Source organism: Tupaia chinensis, unplaced genomic scaffold (genome assembly GCF_000334495.1).
Source record: "Tupaia chinensis unplaced genomic scaffold, TupChi_1.0 Scaffold138921_1, whole genome shotgun sequence".
Classification (NCBI taxonomy): Eukaryota; Metazoa; Chordata; class Mammalia; order Scandentia; family Tupaiidae; genus Tupaia; species Tupaia belangeri.
The window spans coordinates 1,077,946-1,103,939 of record NW_006198812.1 but is presented as its reverse complement, the minus strand read 5'-3'; the positions used below and the strand labels follow the sequence as shown (position 1 = coordinate 1,103,939).

The window sequence follows — 25,994 nt, the reverse complement described above, 5'->3', positions numbered from 1 at the left end:
CTTTGCAGTAATCCTAGAGAAAAACAAGTCAATCTTTGAGCTAGGGAGGATCAGTCCCAACCCAGACCTACCCTAACGAGGAAAGAGGATCTAAGGAAGAGGGGCTTGCTAGGAAATAGACTGCATTTGTTCTGGCCCCTGAGCGCCGCTATAGTCTATACTCACACTATGGCGCTCTCACCGTGGCCCAGTTGTCCTCTGCAGCCACTCTGAGAAAAGGAGCTTGTAAACAAACCCCTTCGGCAACTCACGTGCACACACAACGACATGGTACAGATGTGCTACACTCTTGTACAGTACAGAGCAGAAAGTACTATTTGATCTACTATTTTAGCTGAATTAGCTGTGTACACTTCACCTTTAAGCTTCTCCCAGGAGCTAGCTATGAAATAGCGGTTTGTACCTTAGACTTTCTCTGAATGCAAGTCATGCTATTATTCTTCAGGAGAAGTACTCCAAACCCTGATATAATAAGAAATTGGATTTTTTTCTTTCCATTTTTAAAATTTGCTATATAGCACGTGTGGTCACCAAAGACAATAGCCCTACAGCTGCCCTCAGAGAGAGAAAGTGAGAAAGCATTCCTCAGGGGAAATGGCCATGCCAAAGTCCTCTATTCTCTGGGGATTTTTGGACAGGCACATACTCCCACCGTTTTCCTAGCTGCGAGTGTTGGAAGACTCAGGCTGGTGCAGTGGACCCTGTGCAATCTAGCCGCCTTACCTACTACCAACCTCAGCTAGCCCAAAAATATCCAGCCTTCTGTTTGTAGATGGGGGATCAACTTGGTTTTCCTGATCACTGATGTCCTTAAATTTACACTGGAAGCTGACGGTCTCCTGGAAGCCACAAAGCAGAAAAAGTTTGTGTTGTGGGAGTATGAAGCATGGCAGTTAAGTTAACACCCATGTAATTTATACCTGCATCAAAACCAAAACATTAACCAAAACCTTCTCATCGATCTATGTATTCTGCCTTTAACCCATTCTCCTGCCTTTACCCCACCCCAGTAACAATATCTTGAATTCTGTTTCTCGTTCTCTTGCATATATTTTATCACATATTGTCAGAACAGTGTATTTATTAGTTGCAGTTGGTTTTTAGTTTTATGAAAATGGTATTGCAATTTATAATATCTATTTTTCGAACTGCATTTTAAGCTTAATGTTCCTAAGATTCTTTTGTGTTACTACTCATCACTGTAGTTCACTTACTTTTACTGCTAACAGTTCGCTGTGTGAATATACAATTTTCCCATTATTTCCTTGATAGAAATTTAAGTGGATTCCTGATTCTGCTATTATAAACAGTGCTGCTTTGGACACTTTTGTGTATGTCATCTATTTGTAGGATTGTCAGATATAATACAGGAGGTCCACTTGAATCTGAATTTTAAACTAAAACATTATTCATTGTTAGGCAGCCAGCGGCATGGTGGTTAAGCAGCTGGATCCCACATGGCCAAAGTGTATGGTGCAAGTCCCAGACTTGGCAACTTGAAAAAAACACCAGGCACGTGTATGTGCATGCCCCAAAAATTAACCATGAAAGGAGAAATGGAAGAGAAGGGATTGCAGCATAGTCATCCCCCATAGAGGGTGCTTTCTCACTCTCTCTTTGGCAAGTACACATGCCCTCTAGCAATTTTTTTTATAAATTATTGTCTACCTGAAATATAATTTAACTAGTCATCTTATGTTTTTGGTTGCTAAATAGGGCAACTCTAATTATATGTTGCAGGAGTTCAGAATATGTACACCTAGGAATGAAATATATGTGTACCATTATCATCCTTGTTGGATGTTCAACTTTACATCGTTCCAAATTGTTTTCTAGAGAAGTGAACTGACTGCTACTTCACTAGCATCGTCTGAGTGTTCTTACTAAGCCATATGATTTCAGAAACTTGCTATATAATTGCAGTCTTATCTTTCTTTGATTATTAATGTGGTTGTGATCATTTCAAATTCTAATTTTCTATTCATATTTCTTTTACTGTTCAGTGCCTATTTATATATTTTGCCCATTTTTCAATTGTTTGACATGTTCACACTGATATGTAGGAGCAACTTATATATCTTGCATACTAAACTGATGCTTGTTTGCCAAAGGGCATGCATGCTCTTTAGAGAGAGAGAAAGGAAGAGGAGGAAACATTCCCTGTGCGGATTGGTCACACTGCAATTCCTTCTCCTCCATCTCTCTCTCCCTTCATGATTTTGGGCAGGCTTGTATGCCCACACACCTGGAATGTTTTTCCAGCCACTGAGCCAGGATCCATATGGGATCCAGCTGTTTTAACCACCAGGCCATAGCCAGCCCGATGTTTGTTTGTTATGTGTATTACAAATATCTTTTCCCAGTTTGTGACTTGTTTTCATTTACTATCTTGTGATTTAAAAAAAAATGAATTAATTAATTTATTATTATTTTCACATGAGTTTGACAAAGAGGGAGAGTGAGAAAGCAAGCTGCCAGGTCCGGGACTTGAACCGCAGTCAGCCATATGGGAATTTCAGCGCCTTAACCACCGCACCACCTGCTGGCCCTATCTTATGATTTTTTTTTAATGTATGGAAATCCTTATTGTAGCATAGCTGATTTTAAAATCATTTATAATAAAAGCTCTTATACTTAAGGGTCATATTTTTCTCTGTATTTTGTTTTTAGGTAAGTTAATAATAATGTAGTGAATAAATCCTGGATGCTGAGTGGCTTAAGACAAATGATGATTATTTTTCTTACACATAAATTTTAGTCACAGGATGGGGTGAGGAAGACTTTTAGTCCACTCTACTCTTGCTATAACTGAATACCACCGACTATATAATTTACAAAGAATAAAGGTGTATTCAGATCATGGTTATTGAGGTCCACGGTTGAGGGGACACATCTGGTGAGAGCCTTCTTGCTGGTGGGGGCTCTCTACAAAGTCCCAAGATGGCACAGGCCATCTCACAGCAAGAGAGTTAAGTCAGTACAAGCTCTGTTCACTTTCCTTATAGAATCACCAGCATTCAATCATTGCAAACCCACCCTAATTACCTCCTAATGGCCCCGCCTCTCACTTCCACAGTCAAATAAAGTTTCTGTTCTTAGTATTATTATAATAGCAACCAAATGTCAACATGTGAATTTGGGGGGGGGGGCACATTTAAACCAATGGTGGAGAGTTCCCTCCAAGCAGTCACCTGGAGACTCAGACTGATGAAACTTGGCCATCTTCAGCCATTGACTTTAAAAGTTGTACCGGTCCCTTGGCCCAATGATGAAGGGAGCTGGATCCCACATGGCCTTACCATGCACTTGGAATCCTGACCTAGTGGCCTCGAAAGCATACTGGGCAAGCGTGTGTGTATACCTAAAATCCTGATAGAATGGTGAAATGAGGATAAGGGATTGCGGTGAGACCACATCTCATTTGGTAGGTGCCTTCTTCATCCCTCTCTGGCAAGTGTATGTGCCCACTGGCAAAGTTTAAAAAAAAAAAAGAAAGAAAGAAAAAAGTCACCCTGTCACTCTGAGCCTAAGACAGTAGACAAGAAGAAAAAGAATGTGGAGACTTTTACGGGCCCAGCCTGGATGGGGTGTGCACTTGAAGGTTGTCCATTTGACCACTTCTGGTCTGCAAGCTACTTATCAGTTCTCTATCTCACTGCACTATAGAAATTGAGAATAAGTGTTTGAACTCTTCTTTTATTTTTAATTTGCCAGAGGGCACATGCACTGAGCAGAAAGAGACAAAGAGAGGGAAGGAAATTGAGAAAGCACTCCTATGGGGATGATCACATCACAATCCCTTTTTCTCCATTTCTCCCTGCCTTTAAAATTTTAGGTACCAATGTCCACACACCCAGCAGGTTTTCCAAGCTGCTGGGTCCAGGGCTTGAACAAGTCCACACCGTCACATGCGATTCAGTTCACACAACCGCCAGGCATGGGGTGGCCCTGTAAACTCCTTATAGCAATCACAACCGACAGAGTAATTGTTCAATCTAACAATAAAATATGAATTAGTATTTGGCATTACCTTTTACACTTCATTTTTCTGGTAATTTATTTTTATTATACTTTACAAAAGTATAAGTCCATGATAGATTAGGTGGAAATGCTCTGTGACCATAGACAGTTTGGAAAAGAGGTGTACATCATTTTAGTCCACATGCACCAGCCTGAACTCAGTCACATGAATCCATCAGGTGCAAAGAGGGCTGGAAAATGCAGTCTTTAACTAGGAAACCTCTTAATCACCAACAATTTTTTAAAAATAAATATTTATTTAATTTTATTTATTATTTTCTAATTTGATGAGAGAAGGAGAGAGAGGAAGAGAGACATAGAGAGAGAGAGCACAAGCCGCCAGGTCCATGACTTGAACCGTGGTCGACCATGTGGGAGTCCAGCACCTTAACCACCACACCACCTGCTGGCCCCAATCAGCAACAATTTTTTAAATTTAATTTTATTTATTTACTTATTTATTTATTTTAATTTGACCAGAGAGGGACAGAGTGAGAGAGAGAGAGAGAGAGAAAATAAGAAAGCAAGCTGCCAGGTCCAGGATTAGAACTATGGTCAGCCATGTGGGAGTCCAGTGCCCTTAGCCACCGCGCCCCCTGCTGGCCCCTATCAGTAACAATTCTAATCTATGGAGGAGGTACACAAATTTTTGCTAGACTGTCTTAGTCTGTTTCTGCTGCTATAACAAAATATCACACACAATATTTACGAACCGTGGACATTTATTTCTTGCAGGTCTGGATGCTGGAACGTCCAAGATCAAGCTGCCAGCAAGGTTGGAGCCTGGTGTGGACTGCTCCATGGTTCCAAGATGATGTCTTTGTGGCTATGTCCTCACATGGTAGAAGAGTAAAAGGACAAAAGGCTGGATGCCTGCAGCTCTTTTATACAGTTACTAACTCCATTTAATTGCCTCATAAAGGCTCCACCTCTTAATACTAATCTTATCTAATCACTGCCTGAAGGCCCCACTTCTTAATACTACACGGATGGTTAAGTTTCAACACTCGCATTTAGAAGGATAGTCAGAACATAGCAGACTGCCATCCTCATCACGATTTTATTCCAAGAGTTTTAAAGTATTGCCTTTCACATTTAATCCACTATAATCCATCTAAAAATGATGTCTATGTGTGGTATGAGTTAAGGATCTCAAAAAGGATAATTGGCTATCAATCCTAAAGGACTCTGAAGACCCCTTCCCCCTGGAACCACATGCTTACATCCCAGGGTAGGAAAGAAAAGATTTTAAAATATCCCTTTCCTTCCCTCCCCAAAGATCATCTGTTTACATTCCATAGCAATGTTCTGCAGGAGATAGGAAATGTCCCAGCTGCTACATATATGTTCCCAGTCTCACAATTTTTGGGTGCATTCTTGTGGTGCAAACCTTATTGTACACATGGGTAAATATTTGGCCTTCACTTTGTAGCTCATTTGGGGGATGAGGCCTGGGGAGGAGCGTTACAATCCTTTGTGAGTAATAAATGTCTGTCAGTGCCTCTTTAGACAAGGGACTTGGAAAAGTTTGCGGAAAATGGAATTAAAGGATGAGTTTATTCTTGTACAAGAAAAATTTGAACTCGTGCACAGTTTTTCCATAATACACATTTTCCATTAACTTTTTGAAGATCCCCATACATAAAACAGAAACACCAAAGAATATTTAACTTATTTTAATGCATAAATATATTATTATATAAGTATTTATATAAAATATATAAAAACCCAGACTCCTCAGGTTTTTTTTTTTTTTTGAGAGATTTTCACTGTAGGGCGCCTGCGCTCACCAGACAGACAGAGAGAGACATAGAGACAGAAAGCGAGAAATCACCCCCCAGGGGGATGGTCACGCCGCAATCCCTTCTCCTCCATTCTCCTCTCGGGATCTTGGGCATGCATGCACACGCACCTGGCGTGAGTTTTAAGCCACCGGGTCCGGGACACGAACCGCGGTCGACTACGTGGGAGTCCAGCGACATAGCCATTACGCTAACTGCTGGTTCCCAGACTCCTCAGTTTTGGACTTACACCAAATACGTAAACATTTAAACTCTCACCTGGAGACAATCAATAGCTACTAATTTTTTTCTTAATTTGCCATCTGTCTTTTTCGTGGAGGGAGATGAAACAACCAACCCAATGGTGTATGGTCACACTATAATCCCTTATCCTCCTTTTCTCCACCCTGCTGGGATTTTGGGTAACACAGACACACACCAGCATGATTTTCAAACCAGAGGGTCTGGGATTTGAATCATGTGGTCAGGAAAGTGGGATCAGCTCCCTTAACCAGTAGGCCTTAGGGCTGGTCCAATATCCACTAAATCTGAAAAATCTTTTCTTTCCTGTTAACATAATCATACTTTCTAAGAGATGTTACAAAGACACAGAAATGAATTGGGTAAGAAGTAAGTTCCTGGGAACCAGCAGTTAGCGTAATGGCTATGTCGCTGGACTCCCACGTAGTCGACCGCGGGCGCGTGTGCGTGCGTGCCCAAGATCCCGAGAGGAGAATGGAGGAGAAGGGATTGCGGCGTGACCATCCCCCCTGGGGGGTGATTTCTCGCTTTCTGTCTCTATGTCTCTCTCTTTCTGTCTGGCGAGCGCACACGCCCTACAGTGAAAATCTCTCCAAAAGTAAGTTCCTCTGGCCCTCCACACCAAAGAACAACTGTTGTTTTACATTCATTACATTTTCCCTCTGCAGGAAGTTTGAATATTAAAGAAAGTAACCAAAGTAACCATAGTTTTGTTTTAGATCAATTTGACAGAGTGGTAGAGATGGGACAGATTATAGGGGAGGTGGAGGAAACCCAGGCAAGGACTAATGAGGCAGTAGAGAGTGATTAAGGCTACTAGAAACAAAATCCAAATCACTGATCAGATATCTGATGATGTTAAGGAAACTATTGTTAAATTTTAGGTGTGATAATAGCATTGTGGTATGTCAAAAAAAAAAGAGAGTATCTTTTGTAAGGATACATACTGAAATATTTACAAATGAAAAGTATGATTTCTTGGATTTCCTTCAAAAAATGGGAGAGTGGGAGGGATGTTTAGAGGAAGAGATGAAAAGAAATCATCCATGAGGTGACCGTAGTGAAGCTGGTACTATGAGTGACACTGTGATGAGACACCCAGATGACTCAGGAATGAAAGACTCCCCAGACTGCTGAGAATACAGTAGAAGATGGCCTTCCGCTCTCTGTCCTCTTTGGAGATTGTCTCAGCTGAAGAAAAGTCATGGCTCCTTTTGGGGGCTGCCCTAGTCTCAAAGGCTATTCCAGTTCCAGAGCTCCTCATGTGTTTGCTAAAGGCCTTTGTAGGAAGTGCTCCCCAGCTCGTTTCTCCCTCTGCCCACTTCTCCTTTTTCTCTTCCACACGTGCTGATTTCAAAAGCACTGCTAGGGAACCAGCAGTTTGTGTAATGGCTATGTCGCTGGACTCCCACGTAGTTGACCACGGTTCGTGTCCCGGACCCGGTGGCTTAAAAAAACTCACGCCGGGCGCGTGTGCGTGCGTGCCCAAGATCCCGAGAGGAGAATGGAGGAGAAGGATTGCGGCATGACCATCCCCCCTGGGGGGTGATTTCTCGCTTTCTGTCTCTATGTCTCTCTCTGTCTGTCTGGCGAGCGCAGGCGCCCTACAGTGAAAATCTCTCCAAAAAAAAAAAAAAGCACACTCCTAATAAATGATCTGCAATCTCCATCTTAGCATCTACTTTCTAGGGACCCACACTATAAAGATAATTCAGCATTGCTACATTATTCTATTTGCCTTTTTTTAAAAGAAGTATTTTATTTAACTTTACTTACTTATCTGTTTATTTATTTATTTATCAAAATTTGACCAGAGAGGGACAGAGAGAGAGAGAGAGAAAGTGAGAAAGCAAACCGCCAGGTCCAGGACTCGAACTGCAATCGGCCATGTGGGAATCCAGCACCCTTAACCACCATGCCACCTGCCGGCCCCTCTATCTGCTTTTGAACGTGTTCAGTTTTCTGCAATGGAAGTTTAAGGAAGGAGGACTGTTTCAGACCATATGGTAAGAAACACCGTAGTGACCAGAGAACTTCAGGGTTCTGGTTGCAGAGACTAAGTGGTGCCATCAACTGGGCAGGGGATGGAGAGGAGGAAGCATGTGGAGGACATACCACAGGAGTTAAGTTTTTGACATAGTCATCTGAGGTGCCTGTAGGGAACAGTCTAGCTGGAAATGTAAATTATCAAGCTGAAGACAACTTTTGGAAAAGAAAGGTAACAGTTGCTTAAAACATCTTTAAAACTTTCATTTAGCCTTCAATTCTATTGCACAATTACAACAGAATGTGTGAGTACCCTACAGAAGAGAAATTAACCACAGTCTTGAGGGCAGGCACCATATTCTAGAAGATTTACACCACCCATAGGTCTTAGGCTAACATCTTACCCTAATCATCGAATGAATGAATTTCCCTGAAAGAGCCAGAAAGTGGTTCTGTTCATAGAGGTAAGAAATACCTGTAGTTGGGAAGATTCTAAGTAGCACGGACTGATGTAAAACACCTACACAGGCTCTAATTTTCTGTTTGTAGCTAATATTATTTAGTTTTTGCCTTAAATATTCTACCAGCAAACTCAGCAGTCAGGCAACATATTACAAACGCTTACCTCACAGCCTGTACAGTAGTCCCATGACTGATTTTGTTACAGCGGTTGTAGGATTGTCACAGCAGGTGATACTACTTAGAAGTATGTAGAAAGGATCTCTACATACAATTGTGTTTCTTAATGTTTTCCTAATTCAAACTTCTCTGAAAAAATAGATTTGACTTCACAGAATCGTGATCTACTTGTCAATCTACATGTGATGCTCAACCTTTTAAAAAATATGACCCTTTGTGACTGTTTCGGCCCTCATGCAGCATGCTCTTTCCTCAGTGGAAAAGAGCCAGTCTATAATGATTTAAGCATCCATAGACCCAACAGGATTGTAGCACACTGTAACACACATACACTATATCTATCAAACACATTCTCACTGAGTGTAAAGATGTTTTTACTCGTAAAAAATATTTAAACTATGGTGGCCATAGTTTAAATATTTTTAAAATATTTAAAAAATATTTTTAAAAATGGACTTACTTTCTATGTAATTGTATTTGAAAAACCATAAAAATTAATTTTCCTGAAGGAAACACATTAAAACAGAATGTAAAAGGATATGCAGAGCCCAGGTTATTCTGAACAAGATCTGGCTTAGCCCTTCACAGTACACTGCGCAATCATCACATGCTAATTACATGAGATTCAGTGTAAGGCCCCACGCTTTCCCATCTTCCGTAAACTCACCTCCCTTCTGTCCAACAAGATTATCGTCTCCTAAAGATTTCTCAATAGCTGGCACACAACAAATTAAAAAAAAAAAAAAAAGGCAAAGAAAAACAAAAATACCACCTGGGGCAGCACAAGTCAAATACACTTACTTAGGCATATCTCAAAGTGCTTTATTTAAAATAAACTAAGTCTTTGAGTGCCTTAAGGAGAGTATATTTAAACGATTCCTCCATTTTTGACTAGACTAGTAGATGAGGATTCATTTTTAAAAGAAATATATGTTAAGCAAGTTGGACCTGTCAGGTGACCGCCCATCTTTTTCTGTTCTACAAAGGCCACCTTTGCATTCCAAAGCATCTGTTCAGGAACTGGAGAGCACTGTGCGCACACACCAGTCCTATTCCCCAAAACACGAAGTTTGGGGAAGGTCTGGCTGGGGACAGGCTTGGCAGGTCAGGGAAGACAAAGGCCGGCGCTGACCCTCGCGCGCCCGCCCCGCCGCGCGAGAGCAGGAGCGCGGGCGCTTCCCACATGCGCTCCTACACGTAGGCGGGCGCGGGCAGCAGCAGCCCCACCGCGCGCAGCAGCTCCTCGCGCGGGGAGAGCCCGGGGGCCGAGGGCCGACGCCAGGGGTGGCGGCCGGGGCTGCGGTGCTGCGCCCGAGCACGTACTGGGGCGTGGCCTGCAGCGCGGCGGGCGGGGCTTGGGGAAGTTTCTCGGGTGGCTTGGGTTTCGCATCCCTGTCATGTAGTACAACGGCACGGGGAACAGGAGGGGCGCAAGGTCCCTTCCAGATGCTTGGTGTTTTCCCCGCCGAGGGTCTGATTACTGCTGCTCTCAGGCACCTGTTTTTCCTCTCCGTACCGGAATGGAGCCAAGACAAGGGAATAAAGGAAATTAAATAGTACACGGAGATCGGGTGTCTGGGCAGCGTCTTGGATAAAACCATCCGCTACAGGTAAGAATAAAAATTATGTCCAAACCTCTGAAAGGTGTGAACACGGTAAAGCTCCAGAAGGCGTTTCATAGGAAGGTTTATGGTAAAGTGTAGCTTTTATTTTACTGGGAGACTATTTGACATCAAATTCTACAGAAGCATTAATTCTCTGTAAAGTGATCTCGGACAACAGGTTCAGCGCAATTTAAAGGGACAAAACATAAGCAACGTGACTAGTGTCAGACTTTCTAACATTTTCTTTTTTACATTTTTTGTGGGTTCCAGCTAGCAACATGTTTACAAAGGTTTTGACCAAATCTTAATGTTTTTTCTTTTTTAAATTCTGTACTCTTTGCAACTTGTTTTTGACATTACTAAGTTAAAATTCTGAACTTTTAGAATTTTTAAGTTGGGTAATCTTAAACTAATCTTTTCTGTATTTTAGAGGTTGGTAGGAGGATATCAACCCGGAATAGTAATTGGTAATAATTAGTAATAGTAATAGTAAAAGAAAACAGACATGTCAATTATACCACTGAGTCAAACAGCTCTGAGAAAACCATGCCATATATACAGCCTTTTAGTGTTAGCATCTGCATAACCAGAGATCTGAATCTCTAGTTTAAATTCAACACCCACTAAATAGCACTTTGGAACAGTTTCATTCATTTCCACTTATGTCCTGCCATTCTTCTTAGGATGCTGTCAATGACCTGTGTAGTAAGCTCATTATTTTCAAGTGACACACAACCCTCAGTTTTCCACACCCCTGTTGCTTTCTCTTATTTGCTATTTAAAATGAACAATGGGGCAAAAGATATATCCATTGGACTGGCTAGCATTGCAGAGTGGTTAACACCATGGGCCCTGGAGTCTCTGATGGCCAGCTCAAAACCTCTTAACCAAAGACCGCCTCTCCAAGACGTTCTCATTTATGGGCAGAATGAGGTACAAGCACTAAGTCAAGCACTGTAGGGATTTTCTGATGAGTCTGAGATAACATCTACAAAACGCTTAGCACAAAATCTAGCATACAGTACTCAACAAATGTTAGATCCATCTTAACTCCTAATCTATAAGAATTGAACCTAGCAGCAGTAGACTCTCTAATTATTTTCAATTCTAAGCTTAATGGTGAGGCTTAGAACACATGAACAAAATCTGCTAAACATCTTTGTCTTACCGTCTTGGAGATGAAAAGTAATATTATAGTCATTCATTCACAGCAGCACCAGAATAGCGGGGCATGCATGAGGAGGGGAGAAGAATATCAAGAAAAGAACAGCTTTATAGAATTACAGTTATTAAGAGTAGAGTTATAACTCTTTGAATACAAGCATTTTAAAGTTAGTGATGGTGCATGTTACTGGGGAAGAAGGGCTGCTTCTAGGATTTCAAATAGCTTAAAGCGCTCCAGGTGGCTTTCTTTCTGAGTGACTGAGCAGTGAGTACTTGTTTTCCTCCAGTTTTACTGTCCTTCAATGTGGGTTTCTCTTCTAAATCATTGCTCTCGCAAACCATTTTCCCAGGCTCTTGGTATTACATAACCTTCTCGTTTACTAATACTTGAGTATACGTAAACTTCTACATTCCAACTGAAGCTAATTTGCCAAATAAGCATAATTTTTTGCTTTTGCAACCTTAGAATATACTCAATGACTTTATTCTGACACCTCTAGAACTATGTCATTTAAATTAAAAGTACTGTGGGTATTTGTGGTGAAGTATACCTGTGCTTTCCAAATTCTGGATTGATTCTTAGTATGAATTTTTTTTGGAAGTTTTTTTTTTTATGTAATGTCACATATTCTTCCTTTTAAGATAAGAACAGCCAACTAAGCGCAATCTATCGGTTAGTTCATTTTGCTCAGGATATGTATCTCAGGCCACAGTTCCTCAGGCTTTGGCAATGCCTGTGTAATATGGTCATAAGAATAATCTTCTGTTGTCTCTAGGTGCAGGGATTCACAGTGATTTTTCTGTTTGTTTGTTTTTTTTAATATCTTTCTACACAATCTGATTGTTTTTTATAAAACGAGAATTTATTTCTTTTGTTGTCATAAAATAACTACTTTATAAAAGAAAAATACAGAAAAAAGAATAAAGCTATTTTAAAGAAATGTTAAAATACACTATCCTTAAAACAAAATTAAGGCTTGCTCTTAGTTTGACATTAGTTAGGAAACCTAAACTAAATCTTTGGTCTGCCATTTAATACTTTTAGGACTTGGACAAATCTTTCATCCTTTGAGGTTGAAATGTATTCATATGTTAATAGGAATAGATTAGAAATCTTTAAAGGAGACTGTAGCTCTTACAATATTACATGTGCTTCATTCATCTCATTCATACTAAAATTCTATTAAAGTTTTGTGTTATAAACTTTAATAGGCTCATAAATTTATAAATGACAAGTTTCCTTTTCATTTCACAATGAAATATGATTACATGATTTCGGGACATAGCATATACATTGAGAGTAATAACTGTAGAAATCATCAGTACCAATATAACTTTCATAAAGTACTTAAATTGTTGGTAAACAATTTTATGAGTGAAAGGTGTTAAAGCAAATACTACTTCAACATAAAAGCTGATCAAAGGGGGCCTGGTCCACAGAAGTTGTTTATTTGATGTAACAAAACAATACAGTTAGTGTTAGATCCAACCACAAAGAGCAAAAGGAATGAAAAATTTGTATAATGTACATAGAAAAACAAGATGTTTACTGTGACAACTATATATTCCTAAAATAATGCTTCTAAAATTACTCAATTACTGAAATCTATATGAAAAAAAGGGATGTTAATAGCGACAAAGTGCATAAAACCAAACATATTTTGAGCAAAATTAACATACTAGGCAATTCTGCTACAAATGCATGATTTTTTTTTCTTGTTTACAGTCTGCTCAAAATATCTTTATACCAACAGGGTAGGCAGAACATTTAGGTTTAATATCAATTACACAATATTAGCATAAACTTCCACAACTACATAGGGTATTGTTTTCTTCTGAGCTGGCAAAGTGACTACAGAAACATCAGATGATTTCTCTGAATTGAGAATTTTATCCAAATAAATGCCACATACCTTCTAGATATATGCATATCTTTCTATATCATGTAAATGGCTTTACCCATTTAAAATAATAAACCATACAGCATTTAAGAATCATTATTATATGATTAACAATGTCATGTTCAGGTTTAACAATTTCATAGGCCAAAAAAAATTTCTTCTTAAAAACTAGTTTTATAAATGCAGAATATATTGCATGAGTAACTGCTGGTATCTTTTAAGAAAATATATTGTGCAATTGTGGCTACCGTGTACTGCTGGCAAAGCATTATTGTTTATGTAAAATGTGAAAAAAAACTGAGTAAAAATTTTTCAACTGCCTATGATCATGATGAAAGGTTACTGCCTTCTTAAAAAAATTATATTGGCATCTTATTAAAAATAATTCGATAAGGGACAAATTCCCTAGCCAAAAATAAATAAATAAAAAGGTGCATTTTAAGTGATGCTACTGCAATGCAATGGTTTAAATATTGAAGAACAGTGAAAATGAGCTATCTGTGATCTGGCATTAAAGAACATACTAAAAAAGAGCATTAATGTAAATTAAGTAAAAAGGGGATCACAATTGAACTAACCAAGTTTGTGCAGTATTGTAGCCAGGCTCTAAAATTAGATATAGAAAATATAAATAGACTGCTTTAGGTAATGAGCCACCAGTGTCCAAAAAAAGGAATGAGATCATGAAAAAAACTCAGTTAACTTGATCCAAAGCTCTGAGTAATTCTTCACCCTGCAGTAGGTTTCTGCTGCCTTGTATAGGAGCATTAACTTCACAATCATAACTGGTCAGCTGTGGTAATCCGCTCTCATCCATTGATTGCCCCAGCAGTCTACATGCTAAATCTGAAAAACAAGGAGATTCATTCATTCAGTCAACGAATATTTATTAAATACCCACTATGCACTAGGCATTAGGGAAAATAAAGCAGATAAACTTCAGGAAGGGTTTTCAGTCCATCAGGCAAAAATCACAGCTGTGTAAACAAATAAGTGCAATCAAGTGTTACGGGTGCTATGTCAGAAGTCTTTACAGGATACAGAGAAATAAGTGCAATCAAGTGTTATGGGTGCTATGTCAGAAGTCTTTACTGGATACAGAGATGGCACAAAGAGGTGATCAATCAATTTAGAAAAAGGCATAAAAATTACAAGTTTTAGCTTCTATCAGTATTGACAGCACACAGGGGCAGAGGAAACAAAATTACTAAAAAAAAAAAAAGTTCCATCTTGAAATATCTATCCCTGCATTTTGGCCATTGGATGAAATGTTACTTATTTTTAATATTACCAAGAAACCAAAATCACTCTCACAAGAGTTAAGCTCTTAAATTTAAAAGTTTTGGAGCCGGCAGGTCATGTGGTGGTTAAAGGTGCTGGATTCCCACGTGGCTGACCGTGGTTTGAGTCCTGGACCTGGCACCTTGCTTTCTTGCTTTCCCTGTCTCTCTCTCTCTCTCTCTGTTTGGTCAAATTAAAAATAATAATAATAACAAATTAATTAAATAAATACATTTTTAAAAATTTAAAAGTTTCATATATTTTAATCGTCTTAGTAGTGTTCAAGGGCATAAAGAATGAACTAACCTGAGGGTATTAAAATAATTGTCTTTTGCTCCATTCCATTCTGTTCACTAGATTTGCATCCTTTTACGCGTTTCCAAGAAAGTGATGTAGTAGTTGTACGATCATCTGGCTGCTGTAATAAGGTTCCCTAAAAACAGTAAAGTTTTTTCAAGTTTAATATGTTGAACTTTTTATGACCAAACTTTGAAAGCAGTGTAATAAGTTTAATAACAACACACAAAGAAGTTTCTTAAATACTGCTCTAAACAATTTTTATTAATTTCTTTTAATAACGTGATAATCATTTGTCATCAATTATGGTTAATCTGTTTATAAGTAGTTATTTTGGACTGGAAATAAAGATATATATTACACAGGCAGTGACTCCAAAGCATAGCAGTTCTGTTAATAAAGAAAAGTAACTTAGAGGGGAGAGAATGAGGACAGCAGCAGTAAAATGCAACTGGATTCATATAGGAAGGTCCTGGATTCACATCCCAGGGTCTCTCAATACAGACCAGGCATTGGTACATGCACCAGTGTTCCAGGCTGATTGAGACTGGGGGTAAATCATGGCATGGGTACCCTGTAGGGGGCACTTCTCTGCCTGTCTCTCACAGAAAAAATAAACTTTAAAAAGGGTAAGAAAATGACACTGACGTTGATATTAAGGGGGAGGGGAAGGGGAAAACATCACTTCTTACTCAAAGTACATCTGAGATGTTAGAAATATTTACATCAAGAATGTATCATTAAATGTGTTTTATAGAAATGTATACAAAAGAGAAAAAGGGATTGTGAAATGGGCATCCCCCTGGGGGATGCTGTCTCACTTTCTCTCTTTCTCTCCCTCTCTCTATCCTTCTGGAAAGCACATGCATTCTATAGCAAATTAAAAAAAGAAATAAGACAGGAAAAAAAAAAAAAAGAAAATGTATACAAAGAAAAAAACTACCAGTGTGTGACTTCTGAGCATCTAACAGCAGTTGGAACAGTGAATGAGCTATTTTTAACTCAGAAATAGCATATTCACTGGAATAGAAAAGCAAACTTTACTCTTAACACTTACAATTCCTACTGCTTGAAAAAGCGAACCATCATGTTCCATTTTTCTCTTTCTCTGAGCATTCTGCAGAGCCAATATCTTTGGATTTAGTTCTTCCTCAGGAACGGTAGTTCTGGAAAAGAAAAAAACAATTCTAAATAAAAATATGGCTGTTTTATTATTATTAAAAATTTTAAAACCCAGCAACACATTTAATATAGGCCTGGCCTAGGTGTCATAGTCCATAGTGTACTGAAATACAGTACTTGAAGCCACGTGGCTGACCATGGGTTCAGACCCCCAAGCCAGGTCAACCTGAATGGGCTGGGCACTCACATGCATGCCCCAAATCCCGACCAGGTGGAGCGCTGCCAGAAGAGGTCTAAGATTCCCACCTCTCCTCCTAAAAATCTTTCCACCATGCTATTGTGCCCTAAGTACTGATCTGGTTTTTAAACTGAACTATCTGTATCTAAAATTAATATGAGGGCGCATCAGATGGCATGGTGGTTGAGGCACTGGACTCCCACGTGACCAACTGCAATTCAGGCCCTGGACTTGTCTTGCTTTGTCACTCCCCTCCCCTCTCACCGCCTCTCTCTCTGGTGAGTACACATACCCTATAACAAATTTTAAAAATAATATAAAAATAAATATAATTAAATAATTCTCTAAAAAACAAATAAATGAAATTAATATTAGACCACTAAGAGCTATTTTAATGTGTCAGGTAAATCAATTTTGTTATATTTATTTTCTTTTTTCAAGAACCACCCCCATCCTCTTATAATATATGATCATAATGGCTCTTTGCTCTGCTCTTGACAGTTAAGAATGCCAGATGGGTAGGTGTTACTGCTCTAACTGCTCTACTACATGCAGTTTATTTTTTTTCTTTTGGTATTTCCAAAACATTCTATAAAATCTCTATTATATTAAACAGGTTGGTTTTAAAAATTTTATATAAACATATTATCTTTATGAAATGTAACAGTCTTAAAGGTAAATACCATCTTAGTAGTAGTACTTTTAATAATTTATCTTTAATCCTGGCTCTAAAATTTTAAGTCTTCTGGTTTTATATAACACTTTGATTTTGCAAACAATTGCCTAGAGAGATGAGAAGAAAAGCCTCCATATGTTTTTGAAAGTTCATTCATAGGGCAGCCCTGTGGTCTAGTAGATAAGGGAGCTGGATCCCATATGACTAACCCAAATTCAAAGCCCAGGCCTGGTATCTTGAGGGGAAAAAACCCGACTATGCATGTGTACAGGTGTCCAAATCCCAACAGGACAGAGAACTGGAGGAGAAGGGATTGTAGCATGACCACACCCCATTGGATGGTGCCTTCTCCTTTTCCCTCTCTCTGGCCAGTGCATGCACCCTCTGGCAATTAAAAAACAACAAAATTATGTATAAAGTATTTTGTACATACTATATTGATATTGAAACTAATGTTAAAAAAAATATATGGTTGGGGTCAGGCAGGTGGCATAGTCGTTAAGGTACTGGACTCCTACACAGTCGACCATAGTTTGAGTCCTGGACCTGGTGGCTTGAAATTCACACCAGGTATGTGTGCATGCCTGCTCAAAATCCCGAGAGAATGGAGGAGAAGGGATTGCAGCATGGCCATCCTTCCTTAGGGGGTGCTTTCTCACTTTCTTTCTCTCTTTCTCTGTGTCTCAGGTGAGCACACACACCCTATTGGAAAAAAATCTCTTTTTAAAAAAATACACATACACACATACATATATATGTATATATACATATACATACACATATATGTATATACACACACACACACACACACACACACACACACAGACATATATACTGGAGCCAGCAGATGGCATGGTGGTTAAGGCACTAGACTCTCACATGGCCAACTGTGGTTTGAGTCCCAGACCAGGTGGCTTGAAAAGTCACACCAGGCATGTGTGTACACATGCCCAAAATACTAAAAAGAGAATGGAGGAAAAGGGATTGAGGTGTGGCCATTCCCTCCGGGGGATGATTTCTCACTTTCTCTCTTTCCATCCATCTCTCCTTTGAATGTACATGTCCTATGGCAAAAAGCTTAAAAAAAAAAAAAAAAAGCTAAAGTGACTGATATTAGACTTTGGTTTTGACAAGTAAAGTGAGAGGGGACCTCAAACAGTTCATGGGAAAAACAGAATTAAAGGTTTATTTTATCACAAGAAATTTTTGAAATCCATATAAGAAAAATGTTCAGAAAAATGAATAGCCCATCTTCTGTAGCTACTAGTAAACTAAGATACCAGTCATTGTCATTTATATTATTATAGTCATTCATCTGTCACTCCAACAACCATTTATTTATGTGAGGTACTAAGCTAAGTATTAGTATCACCAAAATACCCAAGATACTATTATTGCCCTAATGGAGTGAAGAGTTTAAAGTCAGTTGATGACATGCTTATTTAGAAAGTAACAGGAAGAAGTTAGTCCATCTATAATAAATCCCCAAGTCTTTTCTTAGCTCAGGGGATAGGCCCCTCCCAGCATGCGAGGTCAAAGCAGTGATGCGGGGCAGGGAGAACAGCCAAATGCTCTGGCAGCTGCTTTCCCACTGCTATTGCTGTTTGGCTCAGTCTAGGCATTATAAAGAAATTATATCTCTCTTCCACACACTAACTAGCCAAAACTTATTTCTTCTGGCTATATTCTCAAGTTTAAAATATGTGAAATTCTATTACGAATCACATACAGAAATTATAACTTAAAAATTGATCACATCCAGATGTTTGTTCAGATTGGCTCCATAGAAACAATATCATATATCATGCTTAGATCCCTGGTGTAGACCTCTAAAACCTTTTTAACCTATATACAGTTAATGTTCTTTCAATATGTAATAAAAAAAAAAGCAATTTTAATACAAGTTACATACATAACAGAATTTTAAAAGGAGATTTTTAGATCTCTATATTGAACACTGAAGACTGAAGACCACATTAGACTCAATTTGGAATAGAGAATTAGAACTTAAGTTGAAGGGCTTTTCTTGAAGTAAGCTTAAGAAGAACTCCAAGTAATGGTAGTATCGGAGTGATAAGGACAGTTAGCAGACTTAAACAACTGCAAGAAGTCTGTCTGGGTCAATTTTTATACATTTACAGAACTTGCTGGCTAGATTTTAGAAATGTATTCATACATATATAAAGGCCCCCCCTAACAGGGATCTCTCATCATGTTCCAACCCCAGCAAGCCAAGATTGTGAGTGCGTACTCTACGTGTATAGGGAGACTGTGGGGCGTGAACCTAAGACCCTTTCATATGGCTTCAGCATCACAGAGCCTTTCGCTTCTGCTACAACACTATGGCTGCCCTGGATTTTATTTTCAAAGGTGTTAGGAAAACCTTAGCTCCTACATTTAGGTAGGTGATATAGTTATTTTAGAGTAAATATACAAGATAATTCAAAATCACTTTTCACTGCTTATTTTAAATTTAGAATTTGTATGTAGATTTTATGTTCCTTAAAATATATATAGATCAGAAATTTTGCTTTATATTTAGAAATCATCTATCACCACATACATTTTCTCAAAAATAATAAACGAACTGTAACTTGAATGTTACAAATAAATACCTTTGACTCAAAGTGACAGATAACACGTTAGGGCTTCTTGGATGAGATTTTTCTGTCTGTTCTATGACTCCTTTTCCTGCTCTGTTTGGTGAGGCTGTCCGACTCTGAGTATCTTTATATGGTGATGTTGTGGCACTAGTAGTTTCTTTAGGTATGTGAGTAGGAGACGGAGATGCAACCAGTATTTTAACATCTTCCATACCATCTTTGGTCACTGTTTTTAATTCATCAGGAGTTGCAGTGGTCTTGGTAGTGTTAATAGCAGGTTCTTGCATTTGAGTCTGCTGAAATACTGGAATTGTGCTGCTCACGCTTTGAGGGCTTGAAGAGCTACTTTCTAATGTCGACAGTTGATCAAAGGAGCGTAATTGGAAGTCATCATCCATTGGGATATAGGGGGCTAACATCTCCAGGTCTAAGTCAGTGTCCTTTAAAACAAATACATGAATTTTTACAGTAGTCATACCTTGTAAAAGATAAACAAGTTAAACCCATTCACTTCCAATTGAAAGTTAATAAAATGTGATATATAATAAACAAATTCATCTACCTGAGTGGAAAATGGATTTTTTGCTTCTGTGTCTTCAGCAAAAAGTTTTTCTACCAATTCCAACTTGAATTCATTGACCATATCACTGTCCACATAAAAACAATATTCACTGGGACTGTTAGGCTGTAAAATGAATTAAATGTGTTTACTTTTCCCTGAAGGAGCCTCCATGTTTTGCTAGTAGTTAAAATTTCAAACTAGATCTCAAAAAACACACAATGAAATCCATCTTGTTTATTAAATTTTACCTAGCTAGTAAGAAGTTATGTTTTTTTAAGCTTATAGTTATAACCAATTTTGCCAGTATATGTATTTCTGATTATGCAATATATTATCATTCAATAATTAAAAGATGCATTTCTTAAGTCCCACAGTGGTACATAATTGGCTATTAACTAGATGATCTAGTCACTAGATGATCTATTCACAGGAAGCAACCTTTGTACTGAGAAGGCACTTTCCTATGGTGGTCTACCTAAATATCTCAGCTACTCTGAGATATACCTGCATATATCTTAGTGGATATACTGCTGCTTTAAAAGCTCAAGGCAAGAATTCTAGCCAAAAAAAAATATAGCTAGGTATATAAGGCATTACATTTGCTTCCTTCATTCTAACATTTTTGTTACACTGGATTTTGTTAGATTAAAAACAAAATGATCCAAGCATTTTTGTGCAGGGCAACTAAGCAACCAGATCATAGGATATATTCTTCAGAAAGCTATGAGATGTTGGGACCAGCAGTTAGCATAATAGCTATGTTGCTGGACTCCCATGTAGTCAATTGAGGTTCGAGTCCCGGACCCAGTGGCTTAAACTCATATTGGGCGCATGTGCGTGCGTGCCCAAGATCCCAAGAGAAGAATGGAGAAGGGTGATTTCTTGCTGTCTCTCTGTCTCTGTCTCTCTGGCAAGTGCACATGCCCTATAGCAAAAACCTCTCCCCCCCACCCCCCAAAAAAGCTATGAGATGTCAAATTGCCTACTCAGCTTGCCAACTTACTGCAGAAATATCTACTACTTATTATGGTTTATTTGTACCTCATTTATCAAGTTACAAAGTTCAGAGCAGGGTTTCCCTTAGACACAGGAAGCTGTGAAATGGTATCAATGTAGATTTAGAAATAGAACCCTATGTGGTTCTCTAGATCTCTAGTCTTGGCTCAACCTAACCTTTGAAGATTATTTTAACTGTGTTTATAGGAAAAGTAATATCAATAGGTATAGAATGAGAAAAAAAGTTATTAAATATGTATTCTCTGTAAGTCTTGGTATTTTCATGTTATACTTATCTGGAATTTTGAAACAGTGATGGAAATTGTACTAAGTTGGGTAAAGAACTTACGAGGTCCTTTCCCACTTAAACCTTGCTGATAAGCCTTTTGCCACTGGATAGTTCCGTAACTCCAAGGAGTAATGGGTATAAGCTGGGCTATCTCAAGTACACAGAACCACTGTTCTCTATGGACATCCAAATTCAAGATTCTTTTTTTGTCCTACTGATAATATAAATATATATAGAAACAACCTAAGTTTTACCTTCTGGTTTATTTTAGGCCAGTTCCTACTTATATTCCTATCTTCCAATCTAACACAGGTGCAAAGGTCTAAGTTAGGCTAATAGCATTTTCAGTAATTTTAAAATGCTAAAATTCATACACACACAAAAATGTGACAAGTGATTCAAATTAAAATTTAAGTCAAATTTATAAATAACATTCCTGAATGTTAAAATTGAAAATTGTTCTTTTCTTATATCATGCACTTACCTCAGGTGAACTTTGCCTAGTGCTTCCATCAGAAGGACTGGCTGGCTGATCTTGAATCTGGGGCATAGTAAAAGAAAGTTCCAATGACTCTGGATTTGGTTCTAATTTTAATGCAACTTCTTGACTGAGTGCAGGGTCAGCACTACTTCAAAGTGGATTTGGAGTTTCAGATGCAGGTAATGGAGACATTGCCAAATTTATGTTTTGTAACTTTTCATCGGATGAAGGGAGCATTACATCGTTATACAATGGAACTTCCTCAAGTTGCTGGTCATCAGTTTCTGTGTCTGTGGGGAAAAATGAGTCAATCTAAAGAATAGAAGGATGTTAACATATATCCAAATTTATGTTTATTTCAATAAAAGAGTTGTCTAACTCACTTAAAAAATTACAAATTTTCCTTAAGCAGAACATTTATGGATATTAAGATGTAGCCATAAGTGTGAGTTATTATCTTTCTTGTTCACGACTCACAACTCCTAATATTAATCTATACGACATGAAAGAACTTTAATTCCAACCTTTTCATACATTAAAATTTAATCTAGTGGGACCACCAGTTAGTGTAATGGCTATGTCGCTGGACTCCCATGTAGTCAACCATGGTTCAAGTCGCGGACCCGGTGGCTTAAACTCATGTCGGGCCCATGTATGTGTGTGTCCAAGATCCTGAGAGGAGACTGGAGGAGAAGGGATTGCAGCGTGGCCATCCCCCCTGGGAGGTGATTTCTCACTTTCTATCTCTCTGTATCTCTCTGTCTCCCTGGCGAGCGCATGCGCACTATAGCAAAAACCTCTCCGGAAAAATAAAAAATTAATCTAGTTTAAAATTACAGTTTTAATTTTTGATGTTTGATATTATAGTTATGATTGCTTTTGATCCTTTAATGCAACTATACTTGTAATATAACTACTAAACTGTGGAGAAAATCTGATAGCATCAATATAGAAATAGCAGAATACAAAAATAGAGTAGCTGGGGAAAAAATTAAAGCAAGACGAAGAAATATCTTAAAGACACTTTGAAGCACAATTTCCAACAATTTGAAAAAAAGCAAGAATGGTAAGAAACTTCAGGGGCAAAAATATTTAAGAATATACTTCCAAGAAAACAAATAAAATGTGTAAGACCGTACTGTCTAATGACTTTAAAGAAAAACTGTCAGAGTAATGTTTGGTTGAAATAGGGTTTATGGCAACAGACATAATTTAGGAAATAAAATAACTATTTACCATTGCTGCCAAAATCTAAAGATATGATTGTGTCTCCAGCAGCTGGGGCCAGCAAAGTTAAAGCATCAGGTTCCTTCTTAAGTTTATCAAAAAGGCTACTTGTGTCTTCTGATTCAACTTTGGTGAATAGCTGAGTCATTTTCATATCTGAAGATTCAACCGGTTTGAGGACACATTCTGTTTGTTGAAGGGAGAAAATCAAGTCGTGCTGAATAATACCACTGTCAAAAAAGGAGAAATGAGTAATTCTTAAGAGTATCTGACACATGGCAAGAGGGGGAACATAAAATGACCATGTTTTTTTTAAAAAATAAAATGGGGCTGGTAGGTGGCATGGTGGTTAAGGTATGTTGGACTCCCACATGGCCAGCTGTGGTTCAAGTCCCAGACCTGGTGGCTTGCTTTCTCATTTTCCTTGTCTCTCTTTTTCTCTCTCTGGTCAAGTTAAAAAAGGATGATGATGATGATGATGATGATGATGATGATGATGATGATAATAATAAAGTTAAATAATTCTTTTTAAAAAATTTGTTTCATGAAAAGGAACATTTTAAGATTCCTTGACATACATAATATCTCATGCATATTTTAAAATGCCAACATAAAATGAAGTCCTTATAAAATTCACAGTGTAAGATAACTCAAATATTTGACTTGGTGCTAACCCACATATAATTAAAAGCATAAAAAACCTCTTTGGCACTAATATTTAACACATGACCTGAGCATGGTCCTAAATATAAAGATGTATAGATAAATAACTAAGGTTTTTCTGAGAGATGCCATTATTTTCCCTGGTGGTAGGAAAATGATAACACGGAGACACCTTGAACAGGATAGGGTTGAAGAGGGATGATGAACAACAGCTCTAACTTCCTGTATAGCTTAAATGTAATTTTATTACTGCTTTAGTTAACTGTTAAATGTTCACTGTTAACTGAAGATGCAAAGATTAAAATATCCACCCTTCCCCTCAGGAAGTTTGTAACCCATTATGAAAACAGACATGTAAACAAAATATACTGTGATAACTGCCAAAATGCAGAAAGCATGCCTTAAAGAAAAGTAACAAGCTGAAACTTGGGCTCAAGCAGCACTGTGAGGTAGGTTGGGGTGAGGGGAGGAGAAGGACATTCTAAGTGGGAGATTATCTTACAGAATGGTAAAGTTCTTAAACAAACTCTCCAGCACTACTACTAAAACATTGAAAGACAGTGTCAGAAGTGGCAAGAACAAAAACAAATCTCCAGATGGGACCAGCAGTTGGCGTAATGGCTATGGTTGATGGACTCCCATGTAGTCGACTGTTGTTCGAGTACTAGATCTGGTGGCTTAAACTCACGCTGGGCGCATGTGCATGCATGCCCCAGATCCTGAGAGAATGGAGGAGAAGGGATTGCAGCGTGGCCATCCCTCTGGGGGGGTAATTTCTTCCTTTTTGTCTCTCTGTCTTCTCTTTCTGGCAAGCGTACGCACCCTATAGCAAAAACCTCTCAAAACAAATCTCCAAAGACTTGCTAAGGTGGTGGTGGGGGTGACCATAAATTTAAAGGGAGGGCTACATCTATGAGAGCACAGAAGTACAATGACAAGAAATGATGCTATACAACGGTTTATCTTAGAGGTGATAAAGGGATATTTTTAAAAACTATACAGGGATGTGGCATGGTGATTAAGGTGCTGAACTCCCATGTGGCCAACTATGCTTTGTGACCTGGACCTGGTGGCTTGAAAATCACACCAGGTGCATGTGTGTTCAAAGTCCCAGGAGGAGAATGGAGAAGAAGAGATTACAGTGTGGTCCTCCTCCCTGAGGCCTGATTTCTCACTTTCCCTATCACTATGTCTCTGTCTCTCTCCAGCAAGTGCATGTACACTATGGAAAAACAAACAAACAAAAAAACCGGAAAACCACAACTATGGAAAATGAGATGATGAGATAGCCATACTAGAAAACTGAGCCTGGAAGAAATATGGAAGATGGATTTGAATGTGGTGTTAATATGGACAACAGGCTAGATGGGTCTATTGAAGTAGATCAAATGAAAGATGAAGACTTCCATAATATAAACCAATGAACTAAGTGAGCACTTCACGAATATGCAGAGGCACATCATACAGTCTTTTACAGTAATCTCACTTATATAGATGGAGCTTCCCCAGGTCACAGAGTTGTATGGCAGATCTATAACACAAACCTAACTGTTCCAAAGTCAGTATTCTCCCTATAGAAATAACAGCTGCCTTGATACACTGACAACTAAATGACTGCAGTTTGTTTACGCTCCGTAGGTACGGTATTTTTTCTAAGGTCTCTCTAAAAATAGGAGTGCAAGTCTAGGAATAGATAGCTACTGGTAAAAGTAAGTGGAATCACTGTGGGATACTGGACTGGACAATTAGAACAGAGTACTAAAATTTGGTAGAAGCATCAAAGTAAAGTGAAATTCAGTTAAGGTTTATAATCATCTCTCTTCCTACAAAAGAAAAGTATCCAAAAGTTACTCCTGGCTCCCCAAAAATGTTTATTTCTCAATCTTACCTTACAACGTAATTTACACACACGATGCATTGCGGTTGAGAGTTCTTAGTGTTATATATGACAGTTGCTTGAGTTTCAACCCAGACATATCCACCTCTCTTGGCAAGCATCCTGTACTGTCCTGTGGTGACTTGTCCTTTAGTAAACACTAAAAAGGGAAAAATGGGGAAAAATCATGCAGAGAAAATAATATAACTTTGATTTTCAATCAAGTGAATAGATGCCGAATGTTGATTGTTGTTTCAAGAAAGGGGAGAAATATTTACTCTCTTTTTTTTTTTTTTTTTTTTTTGTGGAGAGATTTTCACTGTAGGG

The 25,994-nt window shown here is 38.4% G+C and overlaps 1 protein-coding gene across 1 annotated transcript in view; it reads right to left on the bottom strand.

The window, feature by feature from the left end:
* Positions 1-12,883: 12,883 nt before the first annotated feature.
* The window catches only part of HIF1A (hypoxia inducible factor 1 subunit alpha), a 56,283-nt gene continuing 43,172 nt past the window's right edge, over positions 12,884-25,994 (bottom strand). The window contains 8 exon segments of the mRNA XM_014592957.2: positions 12,884-14,202; positions 14,944-15,070; positions 15,992-16,100; positions 19,586-20,013; positions 20,136-20,258; positions 21,905-22,191; positions 23,138-23,358; positions 25,680-25,827. Of these exon segments, the coding sequence (XP_014448443.1) occupies positions 14,051-14,202; positions 14,944-15,070; positions 15,992-16,100; positions 19,586-20,013; positions 20,136-20,258; positions 21,905-22,191; positions 23,138-23,358; positions 25,680-25,827 (1,595 nt within the window). The 3' untranslated portion in view covers positions 12,884-14,050.